Source organism: Anolis sagrei, chromosome X (assembly GCF_037176765.1).
Source record: "Anolis sagrei isolate rAnoSag1 chromosome X, rAnoSag1.mat, whole genome shotgun sequence".
NCBI classification, from domain to species: Eukaryota; Metazoa; Chordata; class Lepidosauria; order Squamata; family Dactyloidae; genus Anolis; species Anolis sagrei.
The window spans coordinates 102,385,809-102,405,957 of record NC_090034.1 but is presented as its reverse complement, the minus strand read 5'-3'; the positions used below and the strand labels follow the sequence as shown (position 1 = coordinate 102,405,957).

The 20,149-nt window shown below is 44.6% G+C and overlaps 2 protein-coding genes across 2 annotated transcripts in view; one reads left to right on the top strand and one right to left on the bottom strand.

Moving 5' to 3' along the window:
* Positions 1-5,509, top strand: part of LOC132780551 (meiosis initiator protein) — a 40,048-nt gene extending 34,539 nt beyond the window's left edge. Inside the window, exon 13 of the mRNA XM_067473486.1 lies at positions 5,338-5,509. Within this exon, the coding sequence (XP_067329587.1) occupies positions 5,338-5,509 (172 nt within the window). The remainder of the gene's footprint in view (positions 1-5,337) is intronic.
* Positions 5,510-9,234: 3,725 nt separating this feature from the next.
* LOC137094964 (homeobox protein SIX2-like) lies at positions 9,235-19,028 on the bottom strand. The gene is made up of 3 exons (XM_067461029.1): positions 18,297-19,028; positions 12,565-12,728; positions 9,235-10,828 (listed from the first exon to the last, which is right to left on the bottom strand). Exons 1-3 carry the CDS (start codon positions 18,678-18,680, stop codon positions 10,552-10,554), a joined length of 825 nt encoding a protein of 274 aa, XP_067317130.1. The 5' UTR covers positions 18,681-19,028; the 3' UTR covers positions 9,235-10,551.
* Positions 19,029-20,149: the final 1,121 nt, after the last annotated feature.

Sequence of the window (20,149 nt, the reverse complement as noted above, 5' to 3'; positions counted from 1 at the left end):
GCTCCCAGGGAATACGACAGCCCACCCAATCCCTGGTTTATATCCCCTCAGTTACCGGTTCCTATCGACTCTGTTGTTGTACCCAGTTGTCATGCCCCCACCGCCCCCCCCCCCCAACTATAATAATAGGCTACAAGCCTTTTATGACAGGTGGGCCTGCATCACCACGGACAAGTGGGTGCTTTCTATCATTCAAAATGGTTATGCAATTGAATTTCAAAGTATCCCACAGGTGGGCAGGGTGAGGAGTACCCCCCCTTCGGAGGCTCTACTCTCCGAGATTGACACTCTCTTGGGGAAGGGAGCTATTTCACCTGTTGCGGTTTCAAGTTTCCCTTCATGTTTTTTCTCGCGTTATTTCATAGTTACGAAACGGGGTGGCGGCTTCAGGGCCATTATGGATTTAAGAGACCTAAATAAAGCAATCTTACCAAAGAAATTTCGTATGGTGACGCTGTCTTCCATCATGCCCCTCATACCAGAGGACGCATGGTTCGCCACGGTAGACCTACGAGATGCGTATTTCCACTTGTCAATAGCGCCTCACCACCGCCGATTTTTGACATTTATGGTGGGTAACAGAGCCTTCCAATACAATGTCCTCCCGTTTGGACTTAGTACCTCGCCCAGAGTATTTACAAAGTGTATGGCGGTGGTAGTAGCACATTTACGAACGCAGGGAGTAGTCATTTATCCATACATTGACGACTGGATTATTATTGGAAGGTCCGCTTCCCAACTACAGAAACATGTGTATATTACTTTGTGTCTCCTGCAGTCCCTGGGCCTGGTCGTCAACGTGGAGAAGTCCTCCTTGGAACCATCCCGCAGCATCCTGTTCATTGGCGCATTCCTCGACTCAGTGACGCGCAGGGCTTATCTCCCATCGGAACGTTTCTACAACCTACAGGTGCAGGTGAAGTCGGCCCTGGATTCTACCACAGTGTCGGCCAAGCAGGTCCAGACACTCTTGGGTTACATGGCCTCCACTACAGCGGTGACGCCCTTTGCACGCTTGCGCATGCGCCCCCTCCAGTCATGGTTTGGGTCAGTCTTCAACCCTATCAAGGATTGCCCCAAACTCAGGTTTATACTACCCAGGGAGGTCAGTATGTCCCTACTATGGTGGCTACAACCCCAATTTGTTTGTTCGGGCCTTCCGTTCCAGCTACCATACCCCACCAGAGTAGTTACGACAGATTCGTCACTGACGGGATGGGGCGCCCACTCACAGGGACTGGTAGCACAGGGGAAATGGTCTCCAGAAGAAGCCACCCTCCACATAAACGTTCTGGAGCTGCTGGCCGTAGAAAGAGCGTTAAAGTCATTCGAAGGACTCGTTCTCGGTCAGGTCGTTCAGGTGTTGACAGACAACACAACTGTCGTCTTTTACCTGAACAAGCAGGGAGGCACACATTCCCCCCAACTATTGAAACTAACGTTGAACATCTGGGAATGGTGCATTCAGAGACAGATATATCTATACGTTACGCACCTCCCGGGCCAGGAAAATTCATTGGCAGACACCCTGAGCAGAAATCCGTTAGGTCACCACGAGTGGTCCCTTCACCCCCGGGAAACGACCAGACTCTTTCGTCTTTGGGGGCACCCCCTGGTCGACTTGTTTGCCACCAACGACAACAAGAAATGCGAGGTGTTTTGCTCAAGGCTACCAGCTCCCAGGGAACAGGGGTGCCTGGGAGATGCGTTCCTCAGACAATGGGGAGGGGGGCTGGCATATGCGTTTCCCCCCTTTCCACTTCTCATGAGGGTAGTGGCAAAACTACAAAGGGACAACGCTTATTGCATTCTGATCACTCCATGGTGGCCTCGCCAACCGTGGTTCGCCCCTCTGCTACAACTCTCGAGAGGGAACCACGTGAGACTGGGGAAGAGAGTCGATCTTCTAACATCCCAGGAGGGTCAGGTGTTGTACCCGGATGTTCATCAGCTGAAACTATCGGCATGGTTAGTTCTGCCCCAGGGACAGATAGGGTCATGAATCTTTCCCAGGGTGTGAGACAAATTATTGAAGCTGCACACAGACCCTCTACTAAACGATCATATCTATTTAAATGGGCGCATTTTAAAACATTTGCTAGGGCTAGAGACCAAGAGCCAGAGGTCGCCCCTATTTCCACAGTTCTGGACTTTCTGTCTTCGCTCTATGATGCAGGACTTTCTAACTCTTCCCTGAAATGTTACCTCGCAGCCATTTCTTGGTTTAGGAGGAAAATGGGACTGCCGTCATGTTTCTCTGACCCACTAGTCAAGTGGTTTCTAAAGGGCTTAGGTAATGTGAGACCAGCGGTAGCCCCAATTGCACCCTCTTGGGACCTTGAGCTGGTTCTCTCAGCTTTGATGAAACCTCCTTTCGAACCTTTGGCTACTGCAGAGCTTGGGCCCCTTACGTGGAAAGTAGCCTTCTTAGTGGCTATCACGTCGGCCAGACGAGCTAGTGAGCTGTGTGCACTCAGAATAGATCCTCCTTATCTCAAGTTTCACAAGGATAAGGTGGTTCTTCGCACGGATGTGGCATTTCTGCCTAAGGTGGCCACAAGGTTCCACATGTCTCAGGAGGTAATTCTTCCGGCATTTTTTCAGAACCCGGAGACTACTATGGAGAGGGCCCTGCATTCTCTTGATGTGAGAAGAGCGTTAGCCTTTTACATACAAAGGACTGCTGACTTCAGACAATCTCCAAGATTGTTCGTTAAGTATCGAAGGGACACTAGGGGTGTCCCAGTGTCCTCTCAACGGTTGTCAGCATGGATTGTCTCTGCTATTCGTACATCTTACAGATCAGCAGGCAAGGAACTACCCCGTCAGGTTAAGGGCCATTCGACGAGGGCTGTAGCAGCCTCTACAGCATTTATGAAGGGCATTCCCTTAGAGACGATTTGTAGGGCTGCTATTTGGGCTTCTCCTTCCACCTTTGTTTCCCATTATAAGTTGGACTGTGTGTCGAGAGGAGAGGCGAGATTTGGTAGAGCGGTGCTGTTTTCGGCAGTGGCATGAGCCCGCCAACCGTTGTATAGCTCGCTAGTCTACCACAATGTGCGATTCACAGTTAACTACGACAGGAAATGGAAGGTTGCTTACCTGTAACCGTGGTTTCCTGAGTAGTTACCTGTGAATACGCACATACCCTCCCTTCCTCCCCTCGAGTTCATGCCACTTCCTCTATCAGCTTTTTACGGCGGAAGAGGATGGAGGGCGGGCTCCACGTAGGGCCTTATATACTCGAGGAGGGGGAGGTGGAGCCACGAGGGGGATACAATTCTTTGAGCTTTCTAGAAGGTTCCGAAGCTGGCCTGCGCTGGCGCAGGGATACCACAATGTGCGTATTCACAGGTAACTACTCAGGAAACCACGGTTACAGGTAAGCAACCTTCCATTCAATGGCATCGTTGGTGGAGTTCAGAATGCTCTTTTAATTTAAATGAACTATAAATCCCAGCAACTACAACTCCCAAATGACAAAATCACCCCCCCCCCCCCCCATCCCACCAGTATTCAAATTTGGGTGTATTGGGTATTTGTGCCACATTTGGTCCAGTGAATGAAAATACATCTTACATATCAGATATTTACATTATGATTCATAACATTAGCAAAATTACAGTTATGAAGTCACAACAAAAATAATGTTATGGTTGGGGGTCAACACAACATGAGGAACTGTATTAAGGGGTCGCAGCATTAGGAAGATTGAGAATCACTGACCTAGAGATTGCTTGAGAGGTGATCTCTCAGGGTAAGAAATTAGCAATATTTATTTGCATTTCTTTTTCACTTTCATGGGTGTCTTGTGCCCCTGTATATCAAAGGCTTGTCTGTATATCAAATTAATCCTTTTGGAGAAGGGGAAGCATATATAACTCACATATGTGTGATCTGCAAACTATAAAAGGTTGTCATGTAATGAGTTTCGTGTGTTGTTCCCTCTTAGAGCCACAAGTTGATTGAGGTTATATATATTGTACTGCAGTGATTGTTAGCTGCCTTGGCTCATTTTAAAAAGAGAGATAAAGTGGAGATAGAAGTGATAATGATGATGATGATAATAATAATAATGGATTGCAAGTGTCTAGGGGGCTGGATATGGCCCTCCAAAGTCATTTACCCAGCCGTCACTCAGGGTCAACCTAAGTCTGAAACGACTTGAAAGCACACAACAACAATAACAATCCTATCTCATCAGCCAAAAGCAGGCCCACACTTCCCATTGAAATACTAGTACATTTATATTTGCTAAAATTGTTCTTCATTTTAATTGTTGCATTGTTTTTAGGTGTTTTTTGCACTACAAATAAACTATGTGCCATGTACATAGGAAGTCATTTTTTTTTCCAAATTATAATCTGGCCCTCCAACAGTTTGAGGGACTGTGACCTGGCCCTCTGTTTAAAGCGTTTGAGGACCCCTGGTCTGGGACTATGTGATGTATCAGTGAATAATGCATGCAGATCCCAGTAGGGTGGCCTTTTCCAGCTGACAGATGGTAATTTTGTCAGCGCCAATTGTGTTGAAGTGCAGGCCAGGGTCTTTAGGCACTACACCCAGTGTGTGATCCAATACAACAACCAGCATAGTGATCTTGTTTGCTGTGTACTAATCTTGTTGTGATAATAATAATAATAATAATACAGAGTTTTGGAGCACAATATTCCTGATCTCACGATTGTGTTAAAAAACAAAGTATGGATCGTCGATGTTGCAATCGTAGGCGACAGCAGGATTGAAGAGAAATAACTGGAAAGGCTGATACGATATGAGGAATTAAAGATCAAACTGCAAAGATTCTCGTACAAACCAGTCAAGGTGGTCCCAGTGGTAATCGGCACACTGTGTGCAGTGCCTAAAGACCTTGGTCTGCACTTAAACACAATCGGCACTTACAAAATTACCATCTGCCAGCTGCAGAAGGCCACCTTACTGGGATCTGCATGCATTATTCACCGTTCCACATACAGCTATGTGGAACTGGCCTAAGATGCACCTTATTTTTAAAGATGTTTACGTTGGGGAAAATGTGAGCCTTAGAATTGAAGAACTGCAGTCATAATAAGTAATTCTGTTCATACTGTGGCTTTCTAAAACTAGGCTGTCAAAGTGATCCAGGTAATATGTGGCTGTCTGTAGCCCCTTATCATTACCTGGGAAGCTGCTTGGTGAACCTACCTGGCGTGCTACCTTTCATTATCTTGTTTTATTGTTTAATAATGGCAGCCGCTTGGCCGTGTGGTATGTCTAGTGCAGCCTGACCTTTGCGGATAGCTGTCCGAATGAAAGGACTGGCGAAATGATAACCTTGTTGCCTGTTTTCCCTCCCAGCCTGAAAGCCCGGAGATTCAGCCGCATCAACAACCGCATTGTGAGGGAAGACTTCTCCAGCGGGGAGGAGGAGCCGGAGTCCCCCAAGCCCCTCCATGTGTTGCTGGCTGAGAAATCCCTCCCCGGCGCTCAGGTCTTTGGAGATTTGTCCTTGCTGGATCTTATTCCATAACTCTTGGTACCTTTGTGGTTATGGCACACATCCGTCCACTGGAAAAAATGGCACTTATCTTTGGTCTGTTAGCAATAATGACTTAAGTTTCTACAGTAATGGGTTTGCAAGTTTCCCCTTCATGTTCAGGGCAGTAATGTAATGGGTAGGTGCTTTATGCCTCTCATAATACTTCTGTCCTTTGCCATTTTTTTCTATTGTTTACTAGCATCTCTTACCTGTGTGTTATTCCTTACTGTACCTCCAGTTTCCAGACATTAGTTGCTGAGACCTTCTAAGCATGAGCAATCCTTGGTTCTAAAGTACTTACAAAACCAGGAGGCACTGGTGCTTTGCTTCTAAAGTGTTTCTAAAGCTGGTGATTTGCTCCTAAAGTGTTTCTAAAGCTGGTGCTTTGCTTCTAAAGTGTTTCTAAAGCTGGTGATTTGCTTCTAAAGTGTTTCTAAAGCTGGTACTTTGCTTCTAAAGTGTTTCTAAAGCTGGTGCTTTGCTTCTAAAGTGTTTCTAAAGCTGGTGATTTGCTTCTAAAGTGTTTCTAAAGCTGGTGCTTTGCTTCTAAAGTGTTTCTAAAGCTGGTGCTTTGCTTCTAAAGTGTTGTGAAAAGTTCTTGTGGTGAAAATTTCAGAACTCTTAACAAAACTTGCTGTTTTTACGGCAGAACCAATTAGGAACTGCCACTTATAACAAAATTTTGAAAGTTTTATTAGAGTTCTGAAATTTTCACCACCAGAACTTTAGAAACACTTTAGAAGCAAAGCACCGGCTTTAGCAACACTTTAGAAGCAAAGCACCAGCACCTCTAGTTTTGTGAATACTTTATAACCAGAACCATGGATTGTCTGTGCCTATTCTTTACTCCTAGTTTGCCTGCTTGCTACTCTACATTTTTTATCTCTGTTTACCATCACCCAGGTTTACTGTCTAGCGTTTGAAGTCATGAGGATCGCCGCTGTAAAAGCAAATCCATGAGGCTGGCTGATAGAAAAAGGCTGGCTTGGTTGAGATCATTCTGTTTTTGATGTTTTAAAGTGTTTCTAAAGCTGGTTCATTGCTTCTAAAGTGTTGCGAAAGTTCTGGTGATGAAAATTTCAGAACTCTAACAAAACTTTCAAATTTTCATTATTTTGTTATTGGCTATTTTTATGACAGGACCAATTCGAAACTGCCATTTATAACGAAATTTTGAAAGTTTTGTTAGAGTTCTGAAATTTTCACCACCAGAACTTTAGAAACACTTTAGAAGCAAAACACTAGCACCTCCTAGTTTTGTAAGCACTTTAGAAACATTTAGCACCATGGATTGCCCATGCCTATTCTTTACTCCTAGTTTGCCTATATATATATTTTTTCTCTGTTTACCATCACCCAGATTTACTGTTTGGTGTTTGAAGTCATGAGGCTTGCCGCTGTAAAGACAAATCTGTGAGGCTGGCTGATAGAAAAAGGCTGGCTTGGTTGAGATCATTCTGCTTTTGATGTTTTAAAGTGTTGCTAAAGCTGGTGCTTTGCTTCTAAAGTGTTTCTAAAATTCTGGTGGTGAAAATTTCAGAATTCTAACAAAAAATTTCAAAATTTCATTATAAAGGCAGTGCTTTCTTTGGGAGCACTGTGCCAGTTGGGTCTAAGTTTTAAAAGGAAATTTATTTTCTCCATCGTAGTCCCTGTGAAATACACACCTATAGTATTTCCTGCGCATGCGCAGAATATACCATATGTTCCAATTTTGCACGTGACTGCTCTGAGAAACATGCTTACAGGTAAGCAACCATTCCATTGTAGTCCATTCCCTGTCTTTCTAACCATGGCTTATCGAAAAAGTAGTCCCATGGGATAGAAAAATGAGTGACTATATATATATATATATGTATATGTATATGTATATGTATATATATTCTCAAAGCTTTTAGCTTGTCTTTCCCATTAGCTAAGCTTTTACCATAGGTCTTCTCGTTTGCAGCCCAGCTGGTTTAGTTGCAGGTTCTTTAGCCCAAATTGCTATTTTTTGGGATCCACGTTGACGTGGAAAATTTGATGCTTTTGTTATCAATTAAGTTGCTCTATGTGTATTTTTCAATGTTCAGAATTTGCTCTGGTTAGCATTGCATCTAGTTAGCATTGCATCTCCATCTAACGTTATATGCGCTGGAAAGTCAAAGGACTTTGAGAAGAAAGAGTGAGGTAGAGTTGGTCCTTAGTTCAATGGATTTGGAAGAAATAGTGAATCTTACAAGAGTGTTCAACCCTGAGAAGTCAGAAGGTGAATCTGTATCTCTAGACAGTGTGCATCTGGTTTGTGTGTACCTTGCGAGGTGAAGACATCCGTATCTATTTTCCCTTTATCCATCTCTTACTTAAATTATTGCCTGCCTCTACGTTTGCAATCTGTTTGCGTTCGAAAATTCTGTTCCAGGATCGAGTGGAATCATCCCAACGTTGTATTTATCTATTTATGTATTTATTGGTCGTCTTTCGGCAACACTATTTATATTTCAAATGAATTTTAAAAAATAAATTTTAACCTATGAATATAGAATGTTTACAGAGCCATATCTCTCGGTTACAAATCTTTAACTAGGGTATGTGTGGTTTCCGGGCTATCTAGCCGTGTTCTAGCAGCATTTTCTCCTGACGTTTTGCCTGCATCTGTAGTTGGCATCTTCAGAGGATCTGTTGGTGGTAAAGCAAGTGGAGTGTATATACCTGTGGAATGTCGAGGGTGGGAAGAAAAAAACATTGTCTGTTGTACCATTGTAAACTTTGTCTGTTGTAACATTGTCTGTTGTACCATTGCAATTAGCAAGCCAGATTTGCATGTGTTGAGTGGGATACACCCATTAGCATGTGAGAAGGGCATCTGCATGGAAGTAACTTGGTCTTTGTTCCCTTTGAATCATTTGCTGCACAGAGGTTTCATGAAAATGAACACAATTTGGGTTGCTGTGAGTTTTCTGGGCTGCATGTTCCAGAAGCATTCTCTCCTGACGTTTTGCCCACATCTATGGCAGGCATCCTCAGAGGCTGAGGGGTCTGTTGGAAACTAGGCAAGTGGGGTTTATATATCTGTGGAATAATGTCCAGGGTGGGAGAAAGAACTCTTGTCTGCTGGAAGCAAGTGTGAATGTTGATTAGCATTGAATGGCCTTGCAGCTTCAATGCCATTGAAATCCACAAATATGTGGACAATTTCAACAGAAAGGAGGAAACCATGAAAATGAACAAAATCTGGCTACCAGTATTTAAAAAAACTCTAAAATCAGGTCAGTAAATAAAGAGTAATACTAAAAAAACAGGGGGATTCCAGACAAGAATCAATCAGGGCCAGCTAACACCTCCCAACAAAGGGTTCCCCCAGGCAGCAGGCAGCCAGGCTTTGAAGCTGCAAGGCTATTCAGTGCTACTCAAGGTGCTTTTTTCCTGTTAGGAATGACTTGAGAAACTGCAAGTTGCTTCTGGTGTGTGAGAATTGGCCATCTATAATGACATTGCCCAGGGGACACCCGGATGTTTTGATGTTTTACCATCCTTGTGGGAGGCTTCTCTCGTGTCCCCGCATGGGGAGCTGGAGGTGACAGAGGGAGCTCATCTGCACTCTGTCTGAATTTGAATCTCTGACCTGTCAGATAGCAGTCCTGTCAATACAAAGGTTTAACCCACTGCGCTACTGGGGGCTCCTTATCAAGGTGGCCATTTGCAACATTCACTCCTCCCTCAAGCAGACAGGAGTTCTTCCTTCCAACCTGGGCATTTCACAAATACAAACCCCACTTGCGTAGTTTCCAACAGATCCCTCAACCTCTGAGGATTCCAAGTCTGAGAGGAGATATGATAGCCATGTATAAATATGTGAGAGGAAACCACAGGGAGGAGGGAGCAAGCTTGTTTTCTGCTTCCTTGGAGACTAGGACGCAATGGAACAATGGCTTCAAACTACAAGAGAGGAGATTCCATCTGAACATGAGGAAGAACTTCCTGACTGTGAGAGCCGTTCAGCAGTGGAACTCTCTGCCCCGGAGTGTGGTGGAGGCGCCTTCTTTGGAAGATTTTAAACAGAGGCTGGATGTCCATCTGTCAGGGGTGATTTGAATGCAATGCTCCTGCTTCTTGGCAGGGGGTTGGACTGGATGGCCCATGAGGTCTCTTCCAACTCTTTGATTCTACGATTCTATGATAGATGTGGTTGACACGTCAGGAGAGAATGCTTCTGGAACATGGCCAGACGGTCTGGAAAACTTACAGCAACCCAGTGATTCCAGCCATGAAAGTCTTTGTGAAACCAATTTGATTACAATGATAGAAAAACACTAGAATCAAAACAGTGACTAAGAAACGCCACCCAGACACAGGAAGTCTCCAGACAACAAGCAATCAAGGGCTTACCCTGACAAAGAATGCCTCTAATCTGTGCATACCTAGCATTATTTTTTAAATTTTAATTATTACATTTAGCCCAGCCATAGATTTTTAAACGTTTATTGTGCTACTGTCAATGTTTATTGCTTATTTTTTTGTTTATGAGATTTATTTTAACTGTTTTGTATTGTTGTTTGTTATTGCTTTTATTATTGATGTATTGTGGGCTCGGCCTCATGTAAGCCGCACCAAGTCCCTTGGGGAGATGGTAGCGGGGTATAAATAAAGTTATTATTATTATTATTATTATATAGACAGCAAACAATTCAAAGGGAACAAAGGCCAGGCTACTTCCATGCTTGCTAATTGCACCTTTTACACTTGTATAGCAAACAATAGTTATTTCCTCCCACCCTGGACTTTACACAGGTATATATATACTCCACTTGCTTGACTATCATCAGATGCTCTGAAGATGCTAGCCACAGATGCAGGAGAAACGTCAGAAGAAAATGCTGCTAGAACACGGCCATATAGCGCAGAAACCACACAACACCCCAGTGATTCCGGCCGTGAAAGCCTTCGACAATACAAATCTTTAACTGCATTCATGATGGCGGAAAGTATGAAAACGCATCTGTTGGCAAGGCATGCAGGGGAACAAGGGCTGTGGCTTCCACGCTGAACTCTTTTCAGGATCCCAGGTCGACAAAAGGAGAGGCAAGGGAGCCCAGGAAGCTGTTCTGGTGGGACTGGTGCTGCAGGAAATCCATCCTTTGGCCCCCAGGGTGAATGCCTTGCCCCATTGGAGCTGAGAAAGGCAAGCTGGGGTAGAACAGAGCAGGGCTGGATCCTTGTGCCGTCGGGCTGTCGATGGGAGAGTTCTCGTCCTCGGAGCTGGAGATCAGAAAGTGTCTCTCACGTGGCAGGCCTCGTCCTTCCTTCCGAGAACCTCCATCACTGTTATCCCTGCGGGAAGGAAGAAGAGCGACAAGAAGCAAAAGAACATGGCAAAAATCCCCAGATTTTGAAGTGTTCAGGATATCGGTCCTGTAGAACAGCGTTTCTCAACCCTTGGGGGGGTCATGAGGGGGTGTCAGAGGGGTCTCCAAAGACCATCAGACAACACAGTATTTTCTGTTGGTCATGGGGGTTCTGTGTGGGAGTTTGGCCCAATTCTGTCGTTGGTGGGGTTCAGAATGCTCTTTGATTGTAGGTGAACTATACATCCCAGCAACTACAACTCCCAAATGTCAAGGTCTATTTTCCCCAAACTCCACCAGTGTTCACATTTGTGCATATTGAGTTTTCGTGCCAAGTTTGGTCCAGATCCATCATTGTTCTCCACAGTAGTTGTAGTTTACCTACAGTCCACAGTGTACTCTGGATGTAGGTAAATTACAACTCCGAAACTCAAGGTCAATGTCCATTGACCCCTTCCAGTATTTTCCGTTGGTCATGGGAGTTCTGTGTGCCAGGTTTGGTTCAATTCCATCGTTGATGGAGTTCAGAATGCTCTTTAATTGTTCGTGAACTATAAATCCCAGCAATTATAACTCCCAAATGTCAAGGTCTATTTTCCCCAATCTACACCAGTGTTCACAATTGGGCATGTTGAGTTTCCGTACCAAGTGTGGTCCAGATACATCACTGATTTCAGAGTGCTCTCTGGATGTAGGGGAACTATAGCTCCAAAACTCAAGGTCAATACCCACCAAACCCTTCCAGTATTTTCTGTTGGTCATGGGGGTTCTGTGTGAGACGTTTGGCCCAATTCTATCATTGGTGGAGTTCAGAATGCTCTTTGCTTGTAGGTGAACTATAAATTCCAGCAATTATAACTCCCAAATGTCAAGGTCTATTTTCCCCAAACTACACCAGTGTTCACAATTGGGCATATTGAGTATAAGTGCCAAGTTTGATCCAGATCCATCATTATTTGAGTCCACAGGGCTCTCTGGATGTAGGTAAACTACAACTCCAAAAGGTTAATGCCCATCAAACCCTTCCAGTATTTTCTGTTGGTCATGGGAGTTCTGTGTGCCAAGTTTGGTTCAATTCCAAACTTTGGTGGAGTTCAGAATGCTCTTTGATTGTAGGTGAACTATAAATCCCTATAACTCCAAAAGATCAATGCCCATCAAACCCTTCCAGTATTTTCTGTTGGTCATGGGAATTCTGTGTGCCAAGTTTGGTCCAATTCTAAACTTTGGTGGAGTTCAGAATGCTCTTTGATTGTAGGTGAACTGTAAATCCCCGCAACTACAACTCCCAAATGACAAAATCAATTCCCCAACCCCACCAGTATTCAGATTTGGATGTATTAGGTATTTGTGCCAAATGTGGTCCAGTGAATGAAAATACAACCTGCATATCAAATATTTTCATATTTTCATAACGATTCATAACAGTAGCAAAATTACAATTATGAAGTAGCAACGAAAATAATGTTATGGTTGGGTGTCATCACAACTTGAGGAACTGTGATAAGGGGTCGCGCCATTAGGAAGGTTGAGAAAATGTAGAACAAGTGGTCCTCCAGGCATGGGCAAACTTTGGCCCTCCCAAACACCTGGAGGGCCAAGGTTTGCCCATGCCTGACTAGGTGTAGAAGCCCCTCAGACATCTATGCACCAAAGGTTTGGGTTTGTTACTTCAGGAAAACCCCATAGATTCCATTCCACTCCCAAACTGGCCTTCCTCACCTTTCCTTGGTCTCGGCCGCCCTGTCTCTTTGGCGTCGGTTCTTGAACCAGTTGCTGACCTGCGTGGTGGTCAGCCCCGTGGCTTCCGACAACTCCCTCTTCTCCCGAGGAGACGGGTAGGGATTGTGGTAGTACCATTCCCGCAACACACTCCGGGACTTTTCCTGGAATAAAGGAGCCAGAGTCAGGAAAGAAATGGAAATCAAAGGCAAAATGTCTGCTTTGCTGGAAGAATATAAACAACATTTCACAAAATTCCCTGCTCTCCCAGGTTAAAGTATCATAAGCATCCCTTCTGCAATCATATTTCTTCCCCAGTGTCCTGAAGTCTTTAGTCATTTCTCAGTTCTGTCTTTCGAATATTCTGCAGATAGGTGGCTTCCTATGGTTGCAGTCGTAGGGCAAGTCACCTGTCCATCATCGTTAAGTTTAGGTTCCGCCCCTTGCTCAGGGCAATTGGGAAGGGAAGGGAGCCATTTTTTAGTTAGTCTCAGTAAGGAAAGCTAATGTACAAGACGTGTGCAAGCTTCTCCTGTACAAAAGCTTCAACCCTTAAGACTTTCTGGGGGAGAACAGTCTTAAGAGTCTCCAAAGATTTCCAGGGAAAGAGCCCTAAAGACCAAAGAACTCCAGCTGGAGAATCTACTAGCCTTACTGGTAGGTCCACTCGGCGTTCGAGATGCAATTCAACCCGATAGTGGAGCCCACATCAGTAAGAATTAAGATTACAGTCAACCTGGGAGAAGTTAAAAAAGGGGATTTTCCTTTAAAGCAAAGAATTAGTTACTGAAGACAATTGCCTGTCCTTCGTGAGCAAGTTTAGGAAGCTACCAGTTGCATAAAAGCTTGGAAGCATTTGTTTAGCTTTATTGAAGACAAGAGAAGTTTCTGTTTGATTGTTCATTAATAAAGGACTTTGTTATACTTCACAAGCCATCTAAAGTTCATTTGTGGTGGAAAACCTCTGAGAACTTCTCTTCGGGGGGCCCTGGCTTCCCCCTCGGCTCAAGTCACACGTCCTATTTAAAGACAATTATTTACAGGCCCAGCGCGCAACAGAACACCAAGGCTGGAGTTAAAATTGCTGGAAGAAACATGAACAACCTTAGATATGCAGATGATACCACTTTGATGGCTGAAAGCGAGGAGGAGCTGAGGAGCCTTCTAATCAAGGTGGAAAGAAGAAAGTGCAAAAGCTGGGTTATAGTTAAACATCAAAAAAACCAAGATTATGGCAACAAGAATGATTGACAACTGGAAAATAGAGGGAGGCAGCGACAGACTTCGTATTTCTAGGCACGAAGATGACTGCAGATGCAGACTGCAGCCAGGAAATCAGAAGTTTCCTTCTTGGGAGGAGAGCAAGGACGTATCTCGATAAAATAGTGAAGACTAGAGACATCACACTGGCAACAAAAATCCGCATAGTTAAAGCAATGGTATTCTCTATAGTAACCTATGGATTCGGGAGATGGACCATAAGGAAGGCTGAGCGAAGGAAGAGAGATACTTTTGAACTGTGGTGTTAGAGAAAAATTCTGAGAGTGCCTTGGACCGCGAGAAGATCCAACCAGTCCATGGTCCAGGAAATAAAGCCCAACTGCTGATTGGAGGGAAGGAGATGAGAGGCCAAGATGAAGTACTTTGGCCACATCATGAGGAGACAGGAAAGCTTGGAGAAGAAAATGATGCTGGGGAAAATGGAAGGAAAAAGGAAGAGGGGCCGACCAAGGGCAAGGTGGATGGATGATAGGTATCCTTGAAGTGACTGGCTTGAACTTGAAGGAGCTGGGGTGGTCACAGCTGACAGGGAGCTCTGGCGTGGGGTGGTCCAGGAGGCCACCAAGACTCGGAAGCAACTGAACTAATGAACAACGAAAAGAATGTAACAAACATTGATTTTCCCCCTGTTCCTGGTTTGAATGTGTTATTTCCTGTTTAACTGTGTGATCCTTACTTTGCAAATAGTTGTTATACACCAGGAACTTCATTTTTGTGGCTGCCACAAACTATATTGAATTGGTTGAAACTCTATGAGATATTCATTGAAGAACTATAGCAAAATGTGCTGCAGGATGTCCCACAAAAACAAAGTTTTTGCAGTTTAATAAATGTTTTCCTTTTTTTTTAAAAAAAAAAAGATCTAATTAGGAAATGACTTTTATAACCTGGGGACAAAAATTATGTGATATAGTGTTATTTTTCCTGTACATGTCTGGGTTTATGAGCCTCTTTGAGTCTACTCTTACAGAGTAGAAAATGGGAGAAGAGGAAGGAGAAAAAGAAAAAGTAGAAGAAGAGAAGGAAGAGGAAGAAGAGGAGGAGAAGGAAGACGAAGAAGAGGAGGAAGAAGAAGAGAAGGAAGAGGAAGAAGAAGAGGAGGAGGAAGAGAAGGAAGAGGAAAAAGAGTAGGAGGAGGAAGAGAAGTAAGAAGAAGAAGAGGAAGAGAAGGAAGAGGAAGAAGAGGAGGAGGAAGAAGAGAAGGAAGAGGAAGAGAATGGGGAGGAAGAAGATGAAGAAGACAAAGAGAATGGGGAGAGGAAGAAGAAAAGGAAGAGGAAGTAGAGGAGAAGGAAGAAGAGAAGGAAGAGGAAGAAGAGGTGGAGGAGGAGGAAGAGGAGGAAGAGGAAGAGAAGGAAAAGGAAAAAGGAAGAGAATGGGGAGGAAGAAGAGAAGGAAGATGAAGAAGAAGAGAATGGGGAGGAAGAAGATGAAGAAGACAAAGAGAATGGGGAGAAAGAAGAAGAGGAAGTAGAGGAGAAGGAAGAAGAGAAGGAAGAGGAAGAAGAGGAGGTGGAGGAAGAGGAGGAGGAGGAAGAGAAGGAAAAGGAAAAAGAGGAAGAGAATGGGGAGGAAGAAGAGAAGGAAGAGGAAGAAGAGGAGGAAGAGGAAGACGAAGAGAATGGGGAGGAAGAAGAGAAGGAAGAGGAGGAAGAGGTAGAGAATGGGGAGGAAGAAGACGAAGAAGATGAAGAGAATGGGAGGAAGAAGAGGAGGGAGAGGAGGAGGAGGAGGAAGAGAAGGAAGAGGAAGAAGAGGAGAAGGAAGAAGAGAAGGAAGAGGAAGAAGAGGAGGAGAAGGAAGAGGAGGAAGGAAGAGGAAGAAGAGCAGGAAGAGGAAGAGAAAGAGAATAACACACATATATAGAGTTTGGAGTAAATGTTGTAACATAGCCAGCAGAGGGCAATATATCCTTTTTCTTTCTAAATGTGCTCCTAAAATGATTTATTATTAATAGCTTCTTTCTCAGCAGAGTTGAACTTCTGTTCAGTATCAGTGAAGAGGCTGAGCACCTCTTATCCCGAATTCTGAAACCCAAAATCCTCCCAAACCCAAAATGGTCCATCTGGGTGCCCGAGTAGGTAAGTTTTCTTTCTGATGGTTCAATGTAGGCAGAATATCTTTCATGCCCAAAACATTGTATATAATCACTGTCAGGCTATTTATACTACATGGTGTATAATGTGAAGCATACATTAATTTTGTCTTTAGAATTGGGTCCGATCTCCGAGATATCTCGTTGTGTTCATGTATGCAAATACAAGTACTGCAAAATTACTCACCCACCCCCAAATCTGAAATCTAATGCACTTCTGATCCCAAGTATTTCAGGTAAGGGATACTCAACCTGTAATATATTTTCGTAGGGACAAACACGAGCCTCTTTTATGAAACTTATTTACTGGTTTTCAACTTTCCACTGTCTCTCTTGCTTCTCTGCTGAACTTTAAACTGTTCCTTCCCATCCACATAAAGCGAGACAGTGATACAGGGTGAATTTCTCCCTCATACAAATCAAACCATTGGTTCCTCTAAATCAGTACTATGGGGAGTTTCCCACTGGCATGCCATTCTGCAGGACAGCAGGCAAGCTCCTTGCCAAGCCCTTGCGAGGGATGCCACACAAAGCATATGCTTTTCTCATAAGGTTTGTTTTTGTTGCTGTTGTCGTGCATCTCCAAGTCATTTCTGATTTATGGTGATCCAACCCTGGGGTTACTTGGCAAAATTAATACAAGGGAGGGTTGCCTTTGCCTTCCTCTGAGGCTGAAGGGAGTAACTTGCCCAGAGTCACTCATTGGGTTTGAGTAGCCAAGCTGGAATGTGTCCAGAGGAGGGCAACTAAAATGATCAAGGATCTGGAGAACAAGTCCTATGAGGAGCGGCTTAAGGAGTTGGGCATGTTTAGCCTGAAGAAGAGAAGGATGTGAGGAGATATGATAGCCATGTATAAATATGTGAGAGGAAACCACAGGGAGGAGGGAGCAAGCTTGTTTTCTGCTTCCATGGAACAATGGCTTCAAACTGACCATCCCTCATAAAAACACTGAAAAACACAGCAGAAGAACCTTAAAAAGTCATTAAAAAATACATTACAATGCATGCGCAAAACCACATATATACACACATACACACACACAAAACACATATACACAGACTGGGCCACAGCAACGCGTGGCAGGGGACGGCTAGAGACTAGGACGCGAAACAATGACTTCAAACTACAAGAAAGGAGATTCCATCTGAACACGAGGAAGAACTTCCTGACTGTGAGAGCCGTTCAGCAGTGGAACTCTCTGCCCCGGAGTGTGGTGGAGGCTCCTTCTTTGGAAGCTTTTAAACAGAGGCTGGATGGCCATCTGTCAGGGGTGATTTGAATGCAATTTTGCTGCTTTTTGGCAGGGGGTTGGACTGGATGGCCCATGAAGTCTCTTCCAACTCTTTGATTCTATGATCCTATGAAATGTTGGTTCTCAGAGTCTTAGTCCAATGCTCACCACATTGTCTCTGTTCAACTAGAATACAAATCTACTGGAAACGGGCAATGAGCAATGTTCAAGTTGTATACATGTGTGTGAAAGTCAAGTGAGCATGAAACTGATATCATCCGACACTTGACAGTTGGAAACCAGGACTTGTGTGTCTAAACAACATCAGAGTGTGGCCAAGATGACCAAAAGTATCAATGATAAATAACTCATAAGCTAGAAAAAGTTGCAGCAGTTTGCTATTGCCTGAGCCTGTTGGGAAGGGAAAGATTCCACCTCCTACTTGAGTTAATGGAGCACAAACAAGTTCTGAAGGAAGCTGAGGGTGAAAGAAGAAATTGGGAGAAGAAATCAACATTTTAGAAGCAGCCGGAAAAGTGGGATAGCAGAAGACCTCACCTGGAATAACCCTGTATCAACTTCTGGTGGGTACAACAGAAGGATATGGACAAGCTAGAACGTGTCCAGAGAAGGACAACTAGGATGGTCAAAGGTCTGGAAGCCAAACCTTATGAGGAGCAGCTTAGCGATCTGGAGATGTTTAGCTTGAAGAAAAGTCTCGGAGGGGACAAGATAGCCATGCTTAAATATCTGAAAGGAGGTCACGTTGAGGAAGAGGCAAGGTTGTTTTCTGCAACTCTGTTGACTAGGAGCAATGGATTGAATTTACGGGACAAGAGGTTCCACCTAAACATTAGGAAGAACTTCCTGATGGTCAGATGCTGTGTTGGAGCCTAATAGAGTCTCCTCTGGTGGTTTTTAACCAGAAGCTGGATGACCAACTGTCAGGTGGGCTTTGGTTGTATTTTCCGCCGTGACAGGGTGTTGGATTGGATGGGAATGGGGTCTCTTCCAACTCTTCTAAAGTGGAGGAAGAAATAAGAAGCCAGGATATTTTGCAAGTAGCTATAAAGTTGGAATGGCAGAAGATTAATTGGGACTTTGAAGGTATGGAAGCCTTACCTTGAAGCAGTAACTGGTCTCCTCTCCATCCCAGATGGTCCGCGGAAGAGGGAACTTACGGCGGACCCTGTATTTCCCCACTGCCCCCAACGGCCTTCCGCGCAGCTTCTCAGCTTCCACGTAGTGGGCCTTGAGCCACAGTTGCTGCAGCTTGGGGTGGTTGTGCGGAGAGAATTGGTAGCTCTCCAGGATGTTGTAGAGCTCCCTGAAGTTTCCCCAGTGGAAGGCCACCACGGCTTTGGCCTTCAGGACACTCTCATTCTTGTGGAGGCGTTCGCAGGCCGGCAGCGACCAGAGGAACCGGCCCAAGCGCTCGATGTTCCCCCCTTGCTGCAAGACCTCGCAGACGCAAGCCACTTGCTCCTGGGTGAAGCCAAAATTCATGGCTGAGAGAGAAGGAAGCCGGTGACCCGTTCTGAGACGATGAAGAAGAGCCTCCCAACACAAACCTGGCCCAGGTGGCTTTCGCAAACCTGAGTACGAAAGATGATGCCCTCCTCGCAGGCAAGGGGGATTTTACTTCTTTGAAAGAGGAAACCAGGAGCAGTGGGAGAGTCTGCCTCTTTGAGAGAGGAAACCAAATCCGTCCCACTAAGGTAGAGAAGATGAGCAAGAGGCAAGTCAGGCACGCACCAGATTTGTCTCCGGCGTGGCCATGGCAAACTCACACTTCATTCCTCTTTTCCTCCACTCCGCTTCTACTTCTTGGTGTCAGGACTCTCTTTCTCTCTTCTGTCTGTGTCTCCGGACTCCAGAGACAGTCGCCCTGGGTAGATGTCTGGGGGGTATCGGTTACAGGCCCGGCCCACGCAGACTGCAGCTGCGGAGAGCCATTGGCCAACTGTACAAGAAGGGCGAGAGAAAGAGAAATCTTTTCCACCATCCTCACCCCCTTGGATGGCAAACCTTTGTGTGGAGGGGTTATCAAGTTATCGAAATGTGAGATGCCCTCTATTTGGGATCAAGGGGAGACGGAAGCAAACGTGGATCGTTTTGTCGCATCTGTTTAGGATCAAACTTTCTGCATTGAAACATCACTTGTAGTTCTTGTCTTATTGAGCAAAAGTGCAAAGCCAAACAATGCCTTGCAGTCACCGAAAAAGGATGGCAAAACATCAAAACATTCTGGCATCCCCTGGGCAACGTCCTTGCAGATGGCCAATTCTCTCACACCAGAAGCAACTTGCAGTTTCTCAAGTCCCTCCTAACACGAAAAAAAACCCAAACCACCCCCCCCCCCGAAAATCTTGGACCACTTAGAATAATAGAGTTGGAAGAGACCTCATGGGCCATTCAGTCCAACCCCCTGCCAAGAAGCAGGAATATTGCATTCAAAGCACCCCTGACAGATGGCCATCCAGCCTCTGTTTAAAAGTCTCCAAAGAAGGAGCCTCCACCACACTCTGGGGCAGAGAGTTCCACTGCTGAACAGCTCTCACAGTCAGGAAGTTCTTCTTATTGCCTTTCTTAAACTTGGTTATAGAGACATCAAGAAGATTGGACTCTAATGCTGAAGATGAATGGGTTCGATTCTCACTCAGTCATGGAAACCTGGGCAACTTTGGGCAAATCACACAGATAGGATCAGAAATTATCTAAAACCACACAACAATAGAGTCATAATCAGCAGTTTTCTATTTTATTTCTAAACCCACAAGGACCAGATATTAACTGCAAGCCATCTTTAGTAAACTATTGCTTATCTACTAACAACATAACAGGTTTTCTAACTATGTCAAATTTATTTGATTTTTTTCCCTCCAGGAAAGAGGAGAGAAGCTCTATTTGTTGGTTGTTTTTTCATATCTCACTTTAGGAATAAATTGTTTTAGCTTAGGGAATGGAAACAATAT

Coding starts and splice junctions, on each gene's coding strand:
- LOC137094964 (XM_067461029.1), bottom strand. CDS start 18,680: ATGAATTTTGGCTTCACCCAGGAGCAAGTGGCTTGCGTCTGCGAGGTC. Junction 12,729..18,296: donor AGACCAGTTACTGCTTCAAG/GTAAGGCTTCCA, acceptor CCTTTATTCCAG/GAAAAGTCCCGGAGTGTGTT. Junction 10,829..12,564: donor GCGGCCGAGACCAAGGAAAG/GTGAGGAAGGCC, acceptor TCCTTCCCGCAG/GGATAACAGTGATGGAGGTT.